The sequence below is a fragment of the Oncorhynchus mykiss genome, chromosome 2 (assembly GCF_013265735.2).
Source record: "Oncorhynchus mykiss isolate Arlee chromosome 2, USDA_OmykA_1.1, whole genome shotgun sequence".
Classification (NCBI taxonomy): Eukaryota; Metazoa; Chordata; class Actinopteri; order Salmoniformes; family Salmonidae; genus Oncorhynchus; species Oncorhynchus mykiss.
In genome coordinates this window covers 82,804,929-82,828,129 of record NC_048566.1, presented here as the reverse complement: position 1 = coordinate 82,828,129, position 23,201 = coordinate 82,804,929, and the positions used below count along the sequence as shown (strand labels likewise).

The 23,201-nt window shown below is 42.0% G+C and overlaps 1 protein-coding gene and 1 long non-coding RNA gene across 2 annotated transcripts in view; one reads left to right on the top strand and one right to left on the bottom strand.

Moving 5' to 3' along the window:
* slc17a8 (solute carrier family 17 member 8) overlaps positions 1-21,344 on the top strand; it is a 41,286-nt gene extending 19,942 nt beyond the window's left edge. Inside the window, exons 3-12 of the mRNA XM_021574127.2 lie at positions 2,378-2,496; positions 3,666-3,780; positions 4,027-4,114; positions 6,370-6,456; positions 13,352-13,494; positions 15,067-15,216; positions 18,820-18,952; positions 19,289-19,399; positions 19,827-19,954; positions 20,240-21,344. Coding sequence (XP_021429802.1) covers positions 2,378-2,496; positions 3,666-3,780; positions 4,027-4,114; positions 6,370-6,456; positions 13,352-13,494; positions 15,067-15,216; positions 18,820-18,952; positions 19,289-19,399; positions 19,827-19,954; positions 20,240-20,581 — 1,416 coding nt within the window. The 3' untranslated portion in view covers positions 20,582-21,344. The remainder of the gene's footprint in view (positions 1-2,377; positions 2,497-3,665; positions 3,781-4,026; positions 4,115-6,369; positions 6,457-13,351; positions 13,495-15,066; positions 15,217-18,819; positions 18,953-19,288; positions 19,400-19,826; positions 19,955-20,239) is intronic.
* On the bottom strand, positions 1,372-22,590 carry LOC110497777. Its single transcript, XR_002469701.2, has 3 exons — positions 22,221-22,590; positions 18,784-18,894; positions 1,372-2,537 (listed from the first exon to the last, which is right to left on the bottom strand). It is a non-coding gene; the product is annotated as an uncharacterized LOC110497777 (long non-coding RNA).
* Positions 22,591-23,201: the final 611 nt, after the last annotated feature.

Sequence of the window (23,201 nt, the reverse complement as noted above, 5' to 3'; positions counted from 1 at the left end):
CCTCTCTCCCCAGCTGCATAGGCTCAGCACCCGAGCCGGCAGAGGAAGATGGTAGTGATGCGGAGAGGGGGGCAACGGAGAACGCGAGCTCCTTTCCACGAGCTCGGTGACGAAGATCAACCCGTCGCTCAATGCGAATAGCGAGTTCAATCAAGGAATCCACGCTGGAAGGAACCTCCCGGGAGAGAATCTCATCCTTTACCTCTGCGCGGAGACCCTCCAGAAAACGAGCGAGCAAAGCCGGCTCGTTCCAGCCACTGGAGGCAGCAAGAGTGCGAAACTCAATAGAGTAGTCTGTTATGGATCGATTACCTTGACATAGGGAAGACAGGGCCCTGGAAGCCTCCTCCCCAAAAACAGATCGATCAAAAACCCGTATCATCTCCTCCTTAAAGTCCTGATACTGGTTAGTACACTCAGCCCTTGCCTCCCAGATTGCCGTGCCCCACTCACGAGCCCGTCCAGTAAGGAGGGATATGACGTAGGCGATACGAGCAGTGCTCCTGGAGTAAGTGTTGGGCTGGAGAGAAAACACAATATCACACTGGGTGAGGAACGAGCGGCATTCAGTGGGCTCCCCAGAGTAACACGGCGGGTTATTGATTCTGGGCTCCGGAGATTCGAAAGCCCTGGAAGTGGCCGGTGGATCGAGGCGGAGATGGTGAACCTGTTCTGTGAGGTTGGAGACTTGGGTGGCCAGGGTCTCAACGGCATGTCGAGCAGCAGACAATTCCTGCTCGTGTCTGCCTAGCATCGCTCCCTGGATCTCGACGGCTGAGTGGAGAGGATCCGAAGTCGCTGGGTCCATTCTTGGTCGGATTCTTCTGTCAGGTGCGTGAATGAGGACCCAAAAGCGAATTAACAAAACAGAGTTTCTTTAATGACGAAACACACGTAGGCTCAGATGGACAGGCAGATTCCGACAGGACAGGACAAGGTTAGATGAACAGGCAGATTCCGACAGGACAGGACAAGGTTGCAGCAAACACGACGATAGTCTGGTTCAGGCATGAGTAACACAAACGAGAATCCGACAAAGACAGAAGCAGAAACAGAGAGAGATATAGAGACCTAATCAGAGGGAAAAAGGGAACAGGTGGGAAAAGGGGTGAACGAGGTAGTTAGAGAAGACAAGGAACAGCTGGGGGAAAGAGGGGAAGAAAAGGTAACCTAATACGACCAGCAGAGGGAGACAGGGTGAAGAGAAAGAACAGGAACAGGACACAACATGACAATACATGACAAATACAGACTCAAAAGAAAGGAACAGTTTCTTGAGCGAAATAAAAAACTTCTTCCTCATGAATGCAGTGAAAAACCGCAGCTCCGAGTATCAAACAGTAAATAAATGCAACAATATACAGTACTGCATATCTTTTTTATTGTCACATACACCAGATAGAAGCAATGAAATGTTTTGTTTCACAGGGCCATCCATAGTAGTACAGCACCCCTGGAGCAAATTAGGGTGAAGTGTCTTGCTCAAGAGCACAACAACAACTTTTGCACTTCGTCGGCTCGGGTATTCAAACCAAACCAGAAACCTTTAGGTTTCTGGCCCAATTCTCTAACTGCTTGGCTATCTGCAGCCTCATAATGAAACAGATAGGAAACACACTAGTTGAATCAATGTTGTTTCCACGTCATTTCAATGAAATTACGTTTAACCAATGTGGAATAGACGTTGAAATGACATCTGTGCTCAGTGGGTAGCTGTCTACAATGTTGCAAAAAAACGGCAATGGAATGAAGTAATGTAACGATAGCGATTATTGTAAGATTATATTGAATATAGATTTAAGAAATATGTTGTTTAACTTGAGAAAACATTTTCAATACAAAAACAATGCGTTCGATCAATTGGTGGGAATTTGGAGAGTGCACCAGTGGAGAGACGAGCTTAGTGTGGCTTCGCCACAGAATGATATCAGTGCCAGCAGTGCCAGTGAATGAATTTTGCAAACATACCTTTTTTATATCACTCCATAGTAGTGAATGGGCATCTGAAATTGGCTTCTTAGATGACAATAGTCAATAATCAATGATTAATCTTGCATCACCGGTTAGCCAGTCGTCAATGTAGGTCAGAATACCAAATTAGATTGCATATCAAAATCTTTGAGTTTAATCCTCTCAATTAACTCATCCATTCCTGAAACAGGGGAACATGATAGGAGATGAACAAAGCCTTGAATGTTGTTTTATGTTTTATTATAGTAGCATTGTAATTCAACAGCTGATATTTGGATGGAAAAGTTCAAGCGTTGTTCTGAGGGACAGCAGAATCACCCAAACAGTCCTCTGGCTCTATTTTCAATCTCTAACAACACAATAGCACCCGACACACACACACTCACACGCATACTCTGTTCCCCAGCCAGCTCAATTCAACTGGGACCCAGAGACTGTGGGACTGATCCATGGCTCCTTCTTCTGGGGTTACATCGTCACACAGATCCCTGGAGGCTTCATCTCCAACAAGCTGGCCGCCAACAGGTTAGGCCTTCCCACTGCTAATGATCTCCTTCCTTGGGACTCTGAAATTAAAGGGAAATGTAAGGTATTTTGCTAGAACTGGTTTGTGGGTGGACTACAGAGGGTTAAATAGGTGACTCGGGTGGGTTTGGAATGGATACTTGTGCTGAGGGCAGGAACAGACAGATTGGGTGTCTGTCAGTCAATGTGTGTGGTGAGGTTTAGAACAGAAAGATAGGGTATTTGGAATTGTTAGTCAGTGTGTGGAGTCAGAGCTATAAGAGAAACGTTTTAGGAGCCTAAGTGAAAAAGGCATGTAGTGTTTGTGTGGGTGGTAAGGGTTAAACTGGTGTGTGCACATGTGTGTGTGTGCACATGTGTGTGTGTTAGGTAAGGGTTAAAGCAGCCAGGGGTAAAGCCGTCTGGTGTGCGTGTGTGTGGTGAGCGGGCAGATCTGATGGGGCCGATAGCAGTCCTGTAATAAAAGTTTCACAGGAAAAGAGGACACGCCATTGACAGAGTTAATAATGAAAGATCCTGCCTCTGATTTCTCCCTGAGACGCCAGCCACTGGAATATTACAAGTGTCACTTACACCCGGTTTTGGAAAAGGGAGGGGTGGAGCGAGGAAAGAGGGGAGCAATGGTAATGAAGCATAATCGTATGGGATCTCTGTCTGTCCTTCAAAGGCAGATATATTAGATCTGTCATATTGTGATGTTGGATTGGTCATTTTAAGCTGGCACCTGCCAGAAGGGCAGGTTAGGGGAGAACTAGTCTTGTAGTGCCAGAGATCACATCGTATTCTCCTAGAACAGCTAGAGTCGAGGATAGGGAAGACCTGGGAGGGACTGACTAATTCAGGAACATTGATGATTAGTGTTGAGTTAATGGCGGTAGTCTTTGGTGCTCACATTTGTTCAACTGTGACTGTTTATAACATTTAAGTCTACAGCAGTACAAACCATGACAGTATGTGATGGGTTGTTGTTGACTTGGTTGTTGTATATCGTAATTGGTTAATGTTCCATCAAGCTTTTATAATGCTCCAAGCAGCTGTTATGTTACATTCTCAGTATTTGTAGCTCATATGTAATGTGGTATGCATTATTGAAAGAACGTGCAATGCTACCCTTTTTTACGCCATTGTTGTCTACAACCTAGTCACAATATAATGTCATGTTTCCACAGAGTGTTTGGGGCGGCCATTTTTCTCACGTCCATACTGAATATGTTCATCCCTTCAGCAGCCAGAAGGCACTACGGCTGTGTCATGTTAGTCCGCATCCTGCAAGGCTTGGTGGAGGTGAGTCGTCTTCAGTGTTGCCAGATTTCATTGACACTTTCAGGTCGAATCTAAGCCAAAATCTCACCAAATCTACTAAATGTAGCCCAATTGAAGGTGTCAACAGTCGTCGTCATAATGACTGATCATTTGACCAAGCTCATATACAGTACATATCTAGACAGTACAGAGACGCATGTTTATCTGTATCTCTTTACTCGTGTTGATTTTTCAGAATAATGATGCCATATAATGTTTCTTGTACAGGGTGTTACCTACCCTGCATGCCATGGGATGTGGGCCAAATGGGCCCCTCCCCTGGAGAGAAGTCGACTGGCCACCACCTCATTCTGTGGTAAGTGATATGAAAATTGAAAAGCTTAATAAAGGTGCAATGTTTGGGTCAAATAAAGTTAATTGAATTTCTTTCCATTCAACTGTTTTTCTTCCAATCCAGTTGAGCTTTATGAAATTGTGCTGATGATTTTCCACAATAGCAAAACTTTCATGTGAAAAGATGTGGTAGAAGACAGGAAAACAAAAATGTAATTCATTCAGTAAATCAAATGGATATTCAAAAATACCCTGCCTGCCTTTCTGTTGAACCCATAACCACAGTCAGCCCTATTAGTTTAAAGGCCTAATGCATCCATTTTATATCTCAATATCAAATCATTTCTGAGTAACAAGTATTTAGCTGGTGATGGTTTTCAATTAAAATGATAAAAAAATAAAAATGTAAATAGATTTTTAGTAAAGAGCAATTCAAGCAAGAATTTTGCTCAGACTGTCTCGGAGTGGTCTGAGTGGGGAGGGAAAACTGAAAACTAGCTGTTAATGGCAGAGGTTTGGAACTCTCTTATTGGTCTATTAACAAAATAGCCGTCTGGTGATGTCCACAGGCAGGTCAAAACCTCCATCCCACCAAAACCAGCTTAAATTTCAGGCAGTCTTTTCCAGTAGGGGAAAGTACATAAGTAAAAATACTTTAAAGTACTACTTGAGTCGTTTTTGGGGGGTATCTGTACTTTCCTATTTATATTTTGGATAATTCTTACTTCACTACATCCCTAAAGAAAATAATGTACTTTTTACTCCATTAGTTTTCCCTGACACCCAAAAGTACTAGTTACATTTGAATGCCAAATTTGTCGGGGTGTGGACTCTACAAGGGGTGGTGGACCATTCCTGATACACGCGGGAAACTGTTGAGCGTGAAAAACTCAGCAGCGTTGCAGTTCTTGATACAAACCAGTGTGCCTGGCACCTACTACCATACCCCATTCAAAGGCACTTAAATATTTTGCCTTGCCCATTCACCCTCTGAATGGCACACATACATAATCCATGTCTTAATTGTTTCAATACTTAAAAATCCTTATTTAATCTGTCTCCTCCCCTTCATCTACACCACTGAATTGGTTTCCATTTGTTCAATGCCATTCCAATTTCTCCGTTCCAGCCATTATTATGAGCCATCCTTCCTTCTGCAGCCTCCACTGATCTACACTGATATACTGTAAGTGGATTTAACAAGTGACATCAATAAGGGATCATAGCTTTCACCTGGATTCACCTGGTCAGTGTAAGCCATGAAAAGAGCATGTTTTGTATACTCAGTGTATACAAAACACTGAAAACCTCGTTTTTGGCTGCACTGGGCCTTTAACTGAATCCATTGAATATCATTGTTCTCTGTCTAGAGATGTTTAGCATTGTGGTAAAATGGCTGAAAATAGGGACTGGGAAGGTTGTTTTGTTTTGCAGATGTCGGCTGTTGTTCCCCATGAAAATGCATTAAAACAGCCATCTTTCAGAATAAACTGGTGCCATGACAACCGGCGCTTCCAAACCCTCTTGACATCACCACTGAATGAAAGACTGCCCTCACGCGCTTCACCTGCTCACTCTGAAGGAGGTCCTCTCCCATTCAACCCAAATGAAGTGTCATATTGCCTACTGTCCAAAAGCACAATCATGCTCCCGAGTTTCTACAAATGGAGAGTGTTTATAAGGCCATCAGATAATAGAATATACATTAAAACATCCTCTCCAAGGACAGTTTCAATGAGTCCTAATTTGATGAGTCCAACATGGTTTCTGTTGCATCTTTACGCTTACCAAGATGACCTATGAGACATGGAATACTTTTCTACACTCTTAGAAAAAAAGGTGCTATTTATAATCAAAAAGGGTTATTCGGCTGTCCTCATAGAAGGACACTTTGAAGAACCCCTTTTGGTTCTAGGTAGAACCCTTTTGGATTCCATGTAGAACCCTTTCCACAGAGGGTTCTACATGGAACCCAAATGAGTTCTACTTGGAACCAAAAAGGGTTATCCTATGGGGACAGCCACAGAACCCTTTTGGGACCCTTTTTTCTAAGAGATGTTTTTCTAGTCCTGTGTTGAAGAAGAGTTGCTGAGAGGCTGCAGACTGATAATAATCTAATAGTCAAAGTGTTTTCACCTACCTCCGGATAATTGTGATACAATGGCATCACTATTTAATAATTGTATTGGGGTTTCCTTTAGATGGAGTCCCATTACACACCAGACAGAACAGCACTACAACAGTGGCATAGTCATATTTCCCTTTCCTTGTTTCCAGGTTCCTATGCAGGTGCTGTGATTGCCATGCCTTTAGCAGGAGTCCTGGTTCAGTTTGTTGGATGGCCCTCGGTCTTCTATATCTATGGTAAGATCCAAAAACTCAATATAAAGGCAAATTGTTAAATTGAATAGCTGTGATTTACAATTATTTCATACAGGTATGCAGAACAAGAATTTCATATTGAGTTTTGGTAGGAACAATCATTGAAATGCATTCACCTAAATTCAGATACTCCAGATGGCTGACATTACCAAAGATAGTAATCTTTGTAAGACAGGGAGATGTCTATGATCCAACTAGCGATAGGGGGAAAACTGTCAAATTACTTATAGTACACGACTTCAGAACAGCATTCACAAGACCAGGCCTAACTATGATAAAGTGGGTGGGTGATTCCCATTTGAGCAGCAATCCATGTATTACACTAGGTGTCACTTGTGTGACATGCAACGCATTATACCATCAGTTTTACACCAGTTTCAGGTTGTTCTCTGTTTTGCTTCATCAGTTTTGTCCATTTGATCTAAACTGTTATTTGATTAAGATATATGCACAATCTCATAAGACTCTTTGTGCCTGCTGCATTTCAATATCACTTCTGTAGCTCTGTTGTGATCTAATCACATGATTAATTGACTGAAATGAATGTTTTCCTGTCTGGGATTGCTACCTAATTAATCTTTCATTTTGTTTGAATAATAAAAAATCATTGAGGTCTAGAATAGGTCAAGGCCCAGTTCTAATTAGTTTGCCATATTTTTTTATTTCACCTTTATTTAACCAGGTAGGCTAGTTGAGAACAAGTTCTCATTTGCAACTGCGACCTGGCCAAGATTAAGCGTAGCAATTCGACACATACAACAACACAGAGTTACACGTGGAATAAACAAAACATACGATCAATAATAGAGTAGATAAAAGAAAACAAAAAGTCTATATACAGTGAGTGCAAATGAGGTAAGATATGGGAGTTAAGGCAATAAATAGGCCATGGTGGCGAAGTAATTACAATATAGCATTAAAAACACTGGAATGGTAGATGTGCAGAAGATGAAAGTGCAAGTAGAGATACTGGGGTGCAAAGGAGCCAGATAAATACAGTGCCTTGCGAAAGTATTCGGCCCCCTTGAACTTTGCGACCTTTTACCACATTTCAGGCTTCAAACATAAAGATATAAAACTGTATTTTTTTGTGAAGAATCAACAACAAGTGGGACACAATCATGAAGTGGAACGACATTTATTGGATATTTCAAACTTTTTTAACAAATCAAAAACTGAAACATTGGGCGTGCAAAATTATTCAGCCCCTTTACTTTCAGTGCAGCAAACTCTCTCCAGAAGTTCAGTGAGGATCTCTGAATGATCCAATGTTGACCTAAATGACTAATGATGATAAATACAATCCACCTGTGTGTAATCAAGTCTCCGTATAAATGCACCTGCACTGTGATAGTCTCAGAGGTCCGTTAAAAGCGCAGAGAGCATCATGAAGAACAAGGAACACACCAGGCAGGTCCGAGATACTGTTGTGAAGAAGTTTAAAGCCGGATTTGGATACAAAAAGATTTCCCAAGCTTTAAACATCCCAAGGAGCACTGTGCAAGCGATAATATTGAAATGGAAGGAGTATCAGACCACTGCAAATCTACCAAGACCTGGCCATCCCTCTAAACTTTCAGCTCATACAAGGAGAAGACTGATCAGAGATGCAGCCAAGAGGCCCATGATCACTCTGGATGAACTGCAGAGATCTACAGCTGAGGTGGGAGACTATGTCCATAGGACAACAATCAGTTGTATATTGCACAAATCTGGCCTTTATGGAAGAGTGGCAAGAAGAAAGCCATTTCTTAAAGATTTCCATAAAAAGTGTTGTTTAAAGTTTGCCACAAGCCACCTGGGAGACACACCAAACATGTGGAAGAAGGTGCTCTGGTCAGATGAAACCAAAATGGAACTTTTTGGCAACAATGCAAAACGTTATGTTTGGCGTAAAAGCAACACAGCTGAACACACCATCCCCACTGTCAAACATGGTGGTGGCAGCATCATGGTTTGGGCCTGCTTTTCTTCAGCAGGGACAGGGAAGATGGTTAAAATTGATGGGAAGATGGATGGAGCCAAATACAGGACCATTCTGGAAGAAAACCTGATGGAGTCTGCAAAAGACCTGAGACTGGGACGGAGATTTGTCTTCCAACAAGACAATGATCCAAAACATAAAGCAAAATCTACAATGGAATGGTTCAAAAATAAACATATCCAGGTGTTAGAATGGCCAAGTCAAAGTCCAGACCTGAATCCAATCGAGAATCTGTGGAAAGAACTGAAAACTGCTGTTCACAAATGCTCTCCATCCAACCTCACTGAGCTCGAGCTGTTTTGCAAGGAGGAATGGGAAAAAAATTCAGTCTCTCGATGTGCAAAACTGATAGCGACATACCCCAAGCGACTTACAGCTGTAATCGCAGCAAAAGGTGGCACTACAAAGTATTAACTTAAGGGGGCTGAATAATTTTGCACGCCCAATTTTTCAGTTTATGATTTGTTAAAAAAGTTTGAAATATCCAATAAATGTCGTTCCACTTCATGATTGTGTCCCACTTGTTGTTGATTCTTCACAAAAAAATACAGTTTTATATCTTTATGTTTGAAGCCTGAAATGTGGCAAAAGGTCGCAAAGTTCAAGGGTGCCGAATGCTTTCGCAAGGCACTGTAAATAAATGCCGTATGGGGATGAGGTAGATAGATGGGCTGTTTACAGACGGGCTATGTACAGGTGCAGTGATCTGTGAGCTGCTCTGACAGCTGGTGCTTAAAGCTAGTGAGGGAGATATGTGTCTCCAGTTTGGCGATGAGTATGAAGCGAGGGCCAACCAACGAGAGCAGGTCGCAATGGTGGGTAGTATATGGGGCTGTGGTGACAAAACAGATGGCACTGTGATAGACTGCATCCAATTTGTTGAGTAGAGTGTTGGAGGCTATTTTATAGATGACATCGCCGAAGTCGAGGATCGGTTAGATGGTCAGTTTTATGAGAGTATGTTTGGCAGCATGAGTGAAGGATGCTTTGTTGCGATATAGGAAGCCGGTTCTAGATTTAATTTTGTATTGGAGATGCTTAACGTGAGTCTGGAAGGAGAGTTCACAGTCTAACCAGACACCTAGGTATTTGTAGTTGTCCACGTATTCTAAGTCAGAGCCGTCCAGAGTAGTGATGCTGGAAGGGTGATCGATTGAATAGCATGCATTTAGTTTTACTTGCATTTAAGATTAGTTAGAGGCCACGGAAGGAGAGTTGTATGGCATTGAAGCTCATCTGGAGGTTAGTTAACACAGTGTCCAGAGGGGCCAGAAGTATACAGAATGGTGTCGTCTGCGTAGAGGTGGATCAGAGAATCACCAGTAGTTGGTAAACCAGGCGAGGCAATCATTTGAGAAACCAAGGCTGTTTAGTCTGCCGATAAGAATGTGGTGATTGACAGAGTCGAAAGCCTTGGCCAGGTCAATGAATACGGCTGCACAGTAATGTCTCTTATCGATGGCGGTTATGATATCGTTTAGGACCTTGAGCGTGGCTGAGGTGCACCCACGACCAGCTCTGAATCCAGATTGCATAGCGGAAAAGGTACGGTGGGATTCGAAATGGTCGGTAATCTGTTTGTTAACTTGGCTTTCGAAGACCTTAGAAAGACAGGGTAGGATAGATATAGGTCTGTAGCAGTTTGGGTCTAGAGTGTCACCCCCTTTGAAGAGGGGGATGACCGTGGCAGCTTTACAATCTTTGGGAATCTCAGAAGATACGAAAGAGAGGTTGAACAGGTTAGTAATAGGGGTTGCAAAAATTTTGGCAGATAATTTTTAGAAAGAGAGGGTCCAGATTGTCTAGCCCGGCTGATTTGTAGGGGTCCAGATTTTGCAGCTCTTTCAGAACATCAGCTATCGGGATTTAGGTGAAGGAAAATGGTGGGGGCTTGGGCAGGTTGCTGTGGAGGGTGCCGGGCAGTTGACCGGGGTAGGGGTAGCCAGGTGGAAAGCATGGCCAGCCATAGAGAAAAGCTTATTGAAATTCTCAATTATATTGGATTTATCGGTGGTAACAGTGTTTCCTAGCCTCAGAGCAGTGGGCAGCTGGGAGGAGGTGCTCTTATTCTCCATGGACTTTACAGTGTCCCACAGCTTTTTTGAGTTTGTACTACAGGATGCAAATTTCTGTTTGAAAAAGCTAGCCTTAGCTTTCCTAACTGCCTGTGTATATTTATTCCTAACTTCCCTGAAAAGTTGCATATCACGGGGGCTATTCGATGCTAATGTAGAACGCCACAGGATGTTTTTGTGCTGGTCAAGGGCAGACAGGTCTGGAGGGAACCAAAGACTATATCTATTCCTAGTTCTACATTTTTTGAATGGGGAATGCTTATTTAAGATGGTGAAGAAGGCACTTTTAAAGAATAACAAGGCATCCTCTACTGACGGGATGAGGTCAATGTCATTCCAGGATACCCCGGCCAGGTCGATTAGAAAGGCCTGCTCGCAGAAGTGTAGAGAGCGTTAGAGAGCGTTTGACAGTGATGACGGGTGGTCGTTTGATCGCAGACCCATTTTGGATGCAAGCAATGAGGCAGTGATCGCTGAGATCTTGATTGAAAACAGCAGAGGTGTATTTGGAGGGCGAGTTAGTTAGGATGATATCTATGAGGGTGCCCATGTTTACGGATTTGGTGTATCACTTACATAGAGATGGATAGAGGGCGCACTTGTCACGAAGCCTGTTTAGCATGGGCAACGCCACTGAAGGCTTTCATCATTTTAAAGTTGTCAACTGTGTGGGACTTCCTATGGGTTAAAGGGATAATCCACCCCAAACAACTAATTCCTATGATTAACAGTGTTAAATAACACTAATGTGTGAAAAAAATATTCTGTGAACAAATGTTTCAATGTGTCGTTATAACAAGCTTGTGAAATATGTGAAAATTGTTTTTGGAAATCTGTTGCAGCTGGGTAGCTAGCTAGGTATAAAACAAAGCTACACACAATAATACCAAAGTCATTATCAGCATGTGAAGTAGCTAGCGACCTGTAAAATCAGCACAAAAAAATGCTAAATCAATTTAGGAGTCTATCTCACTGAGTCCAACTTGCAGTTCGTCTCTGACCAGAGCGAGAGCAGAGTACGTTTCTTTCCCGCAGAGATACTTTGAAGGAGATGGGAAACTACATTAGAATCGTATTAGCCCATTGTGTACATTGCCCATGCGTCGCCAATGAGCCGCGCAATGCATTCTGAGCGATTCTGGGACAAGGAAAGCTCTCCTTCAAGGAGTGAATGGGAATCAATTGGGTGCTAGCTCAAAAACTGAACATTAGCATGTATTTCGTGAACAAGAAGTACAGCATTGCAAATATTTTCCATGAATTGAGATAATTAACTTGTTCTCTGTAATATCATACAGCTTTGGAATCGTGACATTACGTACCTTCGAGGAAAATAGGCAGGTTTCTTGACTCATACCCTAACTTTGAGAAGGGATTGTGTGACGATTAGTAACAGCCGCGTGACGCAGCATGACAACATGAATGTGATGGGTCAACAGTCAGTACGGTGGGACGTTTCTCCATTCATTGTCCAATGGGATTCCCCTCTCCTTTCTGTAATATCTCTGTTTCCACACAGACATAGAGTGCAAAGTGACATATGGTACAGTACTTGAAAGGGGAGTTGAATAATTTGGTACACTGTTTAAATTGAGCACATCTATGCAATATAACGGATGGATGTGTTATACACAAGTATGCCTATACCATATATTCGCCAATTTGGCGATATGGAGTGCAGGTAACTGTTTTAAAAGTGTTATGAAATGTATTATCCCTCATCTCCAGTGATGAGAATGATGTAGCTATGACGTGTACCTACACAATTTCCAGATTTTTACAGATAGACCACTTAGAAGTTAAATCATGGGGAATTTTTATATTTTACCCACTGATAGAACATAGGCTTTCACCAAATTTACAGGACTTTCAGGATTTCTATTTCTGGTGGGGTGGATAAGGAGGGATCATATAATTCCATTCATGTCAGCAGGAGAGATGAGCCAATGAATGAGGTGTTCCCTCTTTCCATCTCCATGATCTTTTACAAATCCTGGACACAGATTAAGCCTAATCCTAGAATAAAAACATTTTCCATTCAAATTCTCCATTGATCTTGCTTTTTAGTCCAGGACTATGCTTTTTAGGAAAGCGCCCATAAATGCTTCACATTTACAATCTGAAAAATAATCTGTAAATCTGTTGAAAACAGACTGTAGCTCCCTCCAGTAAACACGAGCACAACCGTTCCTTGATTTTAACTGCCGGCTTTATTCTGTAGTTTTAGTCACAATTATCACCTTCCGTGAGAACTATAAAGTAAATAAAAATAGAGTTAAGCACACTCTTACAACCTTGTTTTACGAGTGATTTATTAGCTTGGTTTAACTCTGAAGTGCTTACCAACATAAACAGTTTAGCACTATAACAGTATCAAATTAAACACATGAATAAAGGACAAATACCTAATTGGCTGCTTATTATAGAAGTGAGGAAATCAAAAGTTTCATACTTACTATTCCTGGCATGAATTCACGCTTCATCCTTAATTATTATTAACGTTACCATCCTAACATACACACTTCAACCTTTACGAACTACACCCGAAGACATGAAAATGTAGCTAACAAAGCACGGGATTGCCTTCACTCCAAAGGTGTGTTGCTACGATAATGATCCCCGTTACAACAGTTATTAGCCACGTATTTCCGCTTGTCTTTTCATTTCCCCCGCATAGCGAACACGTAAACAATTCAAACAAAAAACAACGACATAGACTTACAGGTTAATTGTCAGTTACACAGACTATTTTTTGTTAGATCCATATCACGATATGAGAATTGATGATAACCTGTATTTTTTATTTGTATGCATTCAGGTGTATTTGGGATTATATGGTACATCTTCTGGCTCCTGCTTGCCTATGGGAGCCCAGCCGCCCACCCCACTATAAGCGATGAGGAGAGGATCTACATAGAGACCACCATTGGCGTGGGTGTCAAAATATTGAGCTCCACTGAGGTATGCCTCTGCTCGATCTGGCTGCGGTCAGATGCATTAGTATAGAGTATCATACACCGAAAAAAATATATAAATACCACATGTAAAGTGTTGTGCCCATGTTTCATGAGCTGAAATAAAAGATCCGCGAAATTGCAAAAAAGCTAATTTATCTCAAATTCCGGCATATATTTGTTTACAGTATTGTTATTGAGCATTTCTAATTTGCCAAGATAATCCATCCACCTGACAGGTGTGGCATACCTAGAAGCTGATTAAACAACATGATCAATACACAGGTGCACCTTGTGCTGTGGACAATAAAAGGCCACTCTGAAATGTGCAGTTTGTCACACAACACAATGTCACAGATGTCTCAAGTTTTGAGGAAGCATGCAATTGGCATGCTGACTGCAGGAATGTCCACCAGAGCTGTTGCCAGATAATTGAATTTACATTTTTCTATTTTTCTCTAAAACGACGTTGGAAGCGTCGTTTTAGAGATAAATAGAAAAATGTAAATTAATTTTAGCAGTACATCCAACCGGCCTCATAACCGCAGATCACATGTATGATGTGATGTGTACGAGTGGTTTGCTGATGGCAATGTTGTGAACAGAGTGCCCCATGGTGGCAGTGGGGTTATGGTATGGGCAGACATAAGCTATGGACAACAGACATGATTGCATTTTAGCAATGGCAATTTGAATGCACAGAGATACGAGATCCCGTGATGAGATCCTTAGGCCCATTGTTGTGACATTCATCTGCCGCCATCACCTCATCTTTCAGCATGATAATGCAATGCCCCATGTTGCAAGGATCTGTACACAATTCCTGGAAGCTGAAAATGTCCCAGTTCCTCCAATGGCCTGCATATTCACCAGACATTTCACCCATTGATCATGTTTGGGATGCTCTAGATTGAGGTGTACATCAGCGTGTTCCAGTTTCCGCCAATATCCAGCAACTTCGCACAGCCATTGAAGAGTAGTGGGACAATATTCCACAGGCCACAATCAACAGCCTAAACAATTCTATGAGAAGGAGATGTGTTGCGCTGCATGAGGCAAATGGTGGTCACACCAGGTACTGACTGGTTTTCTGACCTACGCTCCTAGTTTTTTTTTTAAGGTATCTGTGACCAACAGACAATGTACAAATCTGTATTCCCAGTCATGTGAAATCCATAGATTAGATCCTAATTAATTAATTTAAATTGATTGATATCCTTATATGAATTGTAACTCAGTAACGTCTTTGAAATTGTTGCATGTTGATATTTTTGTTCAGTATAGATATAAGATTTATGATATTTCAAATATTCTGTTCTTGTAAGTACAGTACATAGAGAAGTTTTATAACACCCATATAAGATATTATCAAGCTTGACAAACCAAAACATAAATGGAGACATAAGCAGGTTTAACAACAGTAATGCACAGTCTACCCATTTGAGTGCAGTTGACCCTTGAAATTGGTGACAAATGAAAACATAACCCTATACATAACCCAGGTTGACCCCTGAAATTGACCCATGAAATTGAGTCATGAGTCAGTGAGATCAGGTCCCTCTTCTCTGGCCCACCACAGAAATTCAAGACTCCATGGCGCCGTTTCTTCACCTCCATGCCTGTCTATGCCATCATCGTGGCTAACTTCTGCCGTAGCTGGACCTTCTATCTGCTCCTCATCAGCCAGCCAGCCTACTTTGAGGAGGTGTTTGGCTTCTCCATCGGCAAGGTTGGTTTCACAGTCACTCTGTGTGGTAAAGATCTAAGTCTCTATGCAATTTGTTATCCGTGAAAAATGAGACCACAATCAGGGGCGAATTGGACATAATGGCAATTCTGACCAGCAGTCCATGTGCCTGTTTTTTTGTTGCGTTATTGTTGCGTCTCTGTTAAAACCTGTTGCGTGTAGGGGGCAGTATTTTGATTTTTGGATGAAAAACGTACCCAAATTTAACTGCCTATTTCTCAGGCCCAGAATCTAGAATATGCATATAATTGTCAGATTATGATAGAAAACACTCTAACGTTTCCAAAACTGTCAAAATATTGTCTGTGAGTAAAACAGAACTGATATTGCAGGCGAAAACCTGAGGAAAATTCTACCAGGAAGTGGCCTCTAGTTTGAAAGCTCCATGTTCCATTGAATGCCTTCCCTCAACTTAAAGGGATATCAACCAGATTCCTTTTACTATGGCTTCCCCATGTTGTGAACAGTCTTTAGACATAGTTTTATTTTGAAAAATGAGCAAGAAAGATCACATCGCGTCAGTGTATAGCTGGGTGTCCCCAGAGTTTTGCTTGCGCAACAGCTTGGAGCAGCCATTGTCTTTATCTCCTATTAAAGAAGCTAAAGTCCCGGTTGATATATTATCGATTATATATTGAAAAAACAACCTGAGGATTGATTATAAAAAAACGTTTGACTTGTTTCTGTGAACATTACGGATACTATTTGGAATTTTTGTCTGCGATGTCGTGATCGCTCTAGCCTGTGGATTTCTGAACATACCGCGCCAAACAAATGGAGGTATTTTGGATATAAAATAATCTTTATGGAACAAAAGGAACATTTATTGTGTAACTGGGAGTCTCGTGAGTGCAAACATCTGAAGATCATCAAAGGTAAGCGATTTAATTTATTGCTTTTCTGACTTTCGTGACCAATCTACTTGGCTGCTAGCTGTTTGTAATATTTTGTCTACTGAGAGAGATGTTCTTACATAAAAGCTTGGTATGCTTTCGCATATGCTTTCGTTAAACGCTTCATCAGTAAAGAGACCTGCTCCGACTCTGTCATTAGTTAGACAGCCAAGATCATGAATTGTAAAAAACGGTAAAGGTGCCTATAAACGTTGAAAGAGCTCAGCAAATTGGACAACACATTGTATACAGTACTTGTACAAGTGGAATCAATTATCATCAGACTCAAATGGATCATAATTTTCAACATCTAAATTATGTTTTACATGAAAGAAAGTACAGTCTGTTAGAGAAATGTTTGGCATGACACTGAACATAATATTAATAAAACAAATACATTTTTATTGGTCACATACACATGGTTAGCAGATGTTAATGCAAGTGTAGTGAAATGCTTGTGCTTCTAGTTCCGACCATGCAGTAATATCTAACAAGTAATCTAACAATTTCACAACAACTACCTTATACACAGAAATGTAAAGGAATGAATAAGAATATGTACATTTAAATATATGGATGAGCGATGGCTGAACGGCATAGGCAAGATGCAGTAGATGGTATAGAGTACAGTATATACTTATGAGATGAGTAATGTAAGGTATGTAAACATTATAAAGTGGCATTGTTTAAAGTGACTAGTGATTCATTTATTTCATCCACTTTCTAATTATTAAAGTGGCTAGAGATATGAGTCAATATGTTGGCAGCAGCCACTCAATGTTAGTGATGGCTGTTTAACAGTCTGATGGCCTTGAGATAGAGGCTGTTTTACAGTCTCTCGGTCCCAGCTTTGATGCAGCTGTACTGGCCTTGTCTTCTGGATGATAGCGGTGTGAACAGGCAGTGGCTTGAGTGGTTGTTGTCCTTGATGATTTTTTTGGCCTTCCTGTGACATCGGGTGTTGTAGGTGTCCTGGAGGGCAGGTAGTTTGCCCCCGGTGATGCGTTGTGCAGACCTCACTACCCTCTGGAGAGCCTTACGGTTGTGGGCAGAGCAGTTGCCGTACCAGGCGGTGATACAGCCCAACAGGATGCTCTCGATTGTGCATCTGTAAAAGTTTGTGAGTGTTTTTGGTGACAAGCCAAATTTCTTCAGCCTTCTTCACCACGCTGTCTGTGGATGGACCATTTCAGTTTTTCCGTGATGTGTACGCAGAGGAACTTAAAACTTTCCACCTTCTCCACTACTGTCCCGTCGATGTGGATAGGGGGGTGCTCCCTGTGCTGTTTCCTGAAGTCCACGATCATCTCCTTTGTTTTGTTGACGTTGAGTGTGAGGTTATTTTCCTGACCCCACACTCCGAGGGCCCTCACATCCTTCCTGTAGGCTGTCTCGTCATTGTTGTTAATCAAGCCTACCACTGTAGGGTTGTCTGCAAACTTGATGATTGAGTTGGAGGCGTGCATGAACAGTCATGGGTGAACAGGGAGTACAGAAGAGGGCTCAGAACGCACCCTTGTGGGGCCCCAATGTTGAGGATCAGCGGGGTGGAGATGTTGTTTCCTACACTCACCACCTGGGGGCGTCCCGTCAGAAAGTTCAGGACCCAGTTGCACAGGGCGGGGTCGAGACCCAGGGTCTCGAGCTTAATGACGAGTTTGGAGGGTACTATGGTGTTAAATGCTGAGCTGTAATCGATGAACAGCATTCTTACATAGGTATTCCTCTTGTCCAGATGGGATAGGGCAGTGTGCAGTGTGATTGTGATTGTATCGTCTGTGGACCGGTAAGCAAATTCGAGTGGGTCTAGGGTGTCAGGTAGGGTGGAGGTGATATGATCCTTGACTAGTCTCTCAAAGCACTTCATGATGACAGAAGTGAGTGCTACGGGGCGATAGTCGTTTAGCTCAGTTACCTTAGCTTTCTTGGGAACAGGAATGATGGTGGCCCTCTTGAAGCATGTGGGAACAGCAGACTGGGATAGGGATTGATTGATATGTCCATAAACACACCAGCCAGCTGGTCTGTGCATGCTCTGAGGACGCGGTTAGGGATGCCGTCTGGGCCGGCAGCCTTGCGAGGGTTAATGCGTTTAAATGTTTTACTCACGTTGGCTGCGGTGAAGGAGAGTCTGCACGTTTTGGTAGCAGGCTGTGTCAGTGGCACTGTATTGTCGTCAAAGCGAGCAAAGAACTTGTTTCGTTTGTCTGGGAGCAAGACATCGGTGTCCGCGACGGGGCTGGTTTTCTTTTTGTTATCCGTGATGTCTGTAGACCCTGCCACATACGTCTCGTGTCTGAGCCGTTGAATTGCGACTCTACTTTGTCTCTTTACCGACGCTTAGCTTGTTTGACTGCCTTGCGGAGGGAATAGCTCCACTGTTTGTATTCGGTCATGTTTCCGGTCACCTTGCCATGATTAAAAGCAGTGGTTCGGGGTTTCAGTTTTGCGCGAATGCTGCCATCAATCCACGGTTTCTGGTTGGGGAAGGTTTTAATAATCACCGTGAGTACAACATCACCGATGCACTTGCTAATAAACTCGCTCACCGAATCAGCGTGTACATCAATGTTGTTGTCCGATGTTGTAGTTTTTTTGAGTTAGCATTACACAGCCAATAAAATAATCAACTCATCCTCTAGCATGATGCTCTTACCATTATTTCTGGGTGTTGTCTTGTTCCTCCTCACAGGTGGGGCTCCTGTCTGCTGTGCCTCACATGGTGATGACCATCGTAGTGCCCATCGGTGGCCAGCTAGCCGACTTCCTACGCAGTCGTAAAATCATGTCAACTACAAACGTCCGGAAAATCATGAACTGCGGAGGTATAGTACCTAGGACAGAATGACTTAATTTCCCTTACATTGTACTTAGGTAGGGCATAAAACTAGCACTGATACAATGTGACTCAATACTTTTTTATAACAATTATAGTATTTCCTTCTCCTAATGTTGACATTTTGAAAACATTTGTGGAATATTATCTCTGACTTCAGCTGAAAACAAAATTGAGACTTCCTTGGAATGTTACCTAACGCTGTAGGAATGTTCACTGTTTGCTGGATATGGTACTGTATCAGGTCTGATAAAGCTAGTAAAGCATTGCATCCCAATCAGGATTTGGTAAGGTGGCCTTTGACTTTGCCCTGTGACCCCTGCAGGTTTTGGAATGGAGGCGACTCTGCTGCTGGTGGTGGGGTTCAGTCACACACGTGGGGTTGCCATATCCTTCCTGGTGCTAGCTGTGGGTTTCAGTGGCTTTGCCATCTCAGGTATAAAGCTTCAGTTCAGCACCATTTAAATGTATTTATAATGTATGAATGCCGTATTCAGTCAAATCAAGTTCCAAACATCGTTATTTGTGTGTTTCTGTTGTAAAGTCCTGAGCCCATGAATAAATGTTGAGTGTGGGGTTTTATCCTTCTCTTACTCTTACTTGCCCCATACAGGAGTAAGACAGATATTTAGGGTTTTCCTCCTGACTTGATGCATTACATTACTGTTTGGCTAAATTGTTATTTATTAATTCAAATTGACATTTTTAAAACCAAATGTATAAGAGACAGCATCTTCGTGTGTGGTATTCAATATCTAATAATAAATAATACATGGGATTCATGTAGTGCTTTTCCCAAATATGCTTCTACAGTGGGGTAGACAATTTATTCTGATATATTGTACTTGTTATGGCATCCTCAGGGTTCAATGTAAACCACCTGGACATTGCTCCTCGCTATGCCAGTATCCTAATGGGCATCTCCAATGGTGTTGGCACACTGTCTGGAATGGTGTGCCCCCTTATTGTTGGAGCACTGACTAAACACAAGGTATTGTAACATTCAACATTACAGATACATTCTAACAGCTGTCAATGAGATGAGCACAATTTGCAAGGATAAGCATCCATATTAGGAAGTCCCTCAGTTGTCAGACAAAACTCCCCCTAAGGGACTTCCTAATATGGATATCGTATGTAAGTAACATGACTGGTGCACTAGACTATGACATACTTATTTTACAATATTGTCACTCATATTAAATGTTACATCAAAAAGTTACAGTATGTGTGTGACAGTTTGGTCACTGACTCATGTCTGTCCCCTTCCCCGTAGACCCGTCTGGAGTGGCAGAACGTGTTTGTGATAGCCGCCATGGTGCACTACACAGGGGTCATCTTCTATGCTATCTTCGCCTCAGGCGACAAGCAGGAATGGGCAGAACAAGAGAGCACCAGCGAAGATAAGGTCGGTATTATCGACGAGGATGAGCTGGCCGAAGAGACAGAGCTCAACAGCGAGATTGCCATGGTACCCAAGAAAAGCTATGGAACCACAGAGAACTCATCGGGTCGCAAACAGGGCTGGAAGAAGAACAGAGGAGTCACCATGCAGGAGGATAAGGATGATGGGAACTCGCACCACGGGAATGGGAACTACCAGGAGCAGTTTCAGTGATGCGCCCTAATAATCAGGGGCATTGGCTGTATAGATTCTCCAAATTTTTCCTGGAGTGTGCACTTGCACACTTTCTCGCATAGAAAACCTGAGGAAACCAGAGGAGGCTTAATGGGAGGAGCTTTAGGAGGATGGGCTCATTGTAATGGCTGGAATGCAATGAATGGTACGAAGTCAAACATGTGGTTTCCATATATTTTATGTGATTGATACCTTTCCATTTATTCCATTCCAACTCCTACAATGAACCCGTCCTCCTATAGCTCCACCCACATGTCTCCTCTGGTGGAAACTCCCTCCAGTCAATGCTTACACCAATCGTATGCTTTTATATCCATGACATGGAGTGTGCAAATGCCCACTTCTGGAAAAGGTTATAGAACCAGGACACAAAAGTATCTCTATTGACCCCCTATTCACTGTGCACTACTACTACAGGGAATAGGGTGGCACAGTCACTTGAGCAGCACTGCAGGACTTCCCCTTCACGTCAACGTCCAGTGAAGGAAGAAGAGTAAAATTCACACAGCCCGGCAGAACTATCAGTGATCATTCTTCTGAGAAGTTACAAAAGAAGTTACAGCATCTATCATTTACCACAAACTGACCTTTTGTTGTTGTTTGGTCATTTGTGATGACCACCTCTATTCGGTCTTATGTGGCAAAATTTGAAATTGTGTTTTTTACATAGGATAAAAGTAGAGCGTCAGAGCTACAAAATGGCACATCATACACTGCCGTTGAGGAACAATGGGAAAGTAATTCTGCTTTGAAAGTCGAACAACTTCTAACCCCACTTTTGAGAAAATGGCACTTTGTCTACACCTATTCAGCATTGTTTACACCCTCTTAAGCCTCACCCATCTCTTTAATGATTCACATGTGAGGCCATGTGCTAAACAGAGTGAGTAAGGTAGTGTAGTAAACAACCAAAGATTTCAAGACTAAAAGTGGTAAAAGTAGTAGCCTACAATAAGGAAAAACACCAGGTAAAAATACACTTTATCTAGTCCTTGGCCTATATCCTAATCTGACTTTGGTACAGGTCATTCTGTTCTTCACATTACTGTCCATTGTAAACACACACTATATCAAATCTAAGTTTATTTGTCACATGCACAGGATACAGAAGATGTAAATGGTTACTTGCGTATTTGCATAGTAGCAAAATCAAAAATAGAAATCACTTTTGTCTAGACATGTACACATGTTCATGAAATCCAATAGATGGCTGTAATCACTCCCAGTCACACCAGGCTAACTTGATGGTTCATGTAATCATCTGGCAAATTGGAGTATTTTGTTTAGACATGTGAACCATAAACTAAACCCATAGTACTAGTAATACAAACGGATTGTCATAGCTACCTACCATGCATGAAATGCTGTAGTATGAATCTGCAGGTAGCCAAAGCTAACCAACTTGGTTAAATGTTAGCTAACTAGCTAACATTAGGCTATAACTAGCAATGCAAATGGTTTCTGAAATATGAATAATATTACTACACAGATCATACTGTAATGTTAGCTAGAGAGCCAGCGAGCTAACATTCGCTAGTTAGCTAACAGTAGGCTTTAACTTGCAATGAAAACAGCTTTGACAAAATTAGAAACCTATAATATGTAGCTAGACTCTTACCTGTATACATGGATGAACGCTTCACGGCAGACTGGAACCCTTTTAACTAAGTAAGACGTACTGTGTCGTTTCTGTTTTGTTTGTACAGCTTGTTTGACCTGCTGTGTCAAGTCACTCCGGTTTACACTGACTGTGTACAGAAAGTAGTCCATCACAACTTTTTCCCACTGATCTTTGTCAATACGACAAGCTGCATTCTGGGCAGCAATGCTGCTGAGAGCAGTAGCAAAATTTGTGCAGTTCTCCATGACTAATGTTATATATTTCAAAAAAGCTGTGGTAGCAAGGACTATCTACACATACTGAGCAGCTCATGTTAGCTAAAGACAGAAACGTGCTACATGGCAGACCAATCTGAACTCATCTCTTGGCATGTACAGCCCGTCCATTATCTCAGCCAATCATGGCTAGCGGGAAGGTTCCTGTCTTTTTCCATGGCTAAACCGACTAGGCTCGTAATTGAACATTTTTATTCGTATTTACAGATGGCATACAAGTTTGTAATTAAGGAAATTTCATGTGAAATTTCACGTGTTCCAGAAAGCCTTTCTGTCCAAAAAACCTGATGTAATAATTACGTTACAATGCCTCTCCTGTGAAGTAGTGACGTGTGACTTGCGCCTAGCTTCCTGAAACGGGTCACATTTTGTCCATTTGACGGTTTTACCTCATACCAAGAAATATTTTCATTATTATGTGGTCCCTGATGATGAGGTCACATTTTCAGTTACAAAGTATTGAGCCGGAGGCTGAGTAAGTGTTGTCGTATCAGAGACAAATTAGACACATTTGTCTGGTAGGAACTCATTACAATATTTGATGTAAAAAATATATATATTCAGCTACTTGAATGTATTCAACTTGGGTATAATATATAATCTCATATTTCCCATTTGTAAAGTCGTAAAAAACGACATAATTGTGTGCAAGTTTTGAAGTCAGAACAATTATCAGACCAATAAGATTTTAGCTAGCTAGATG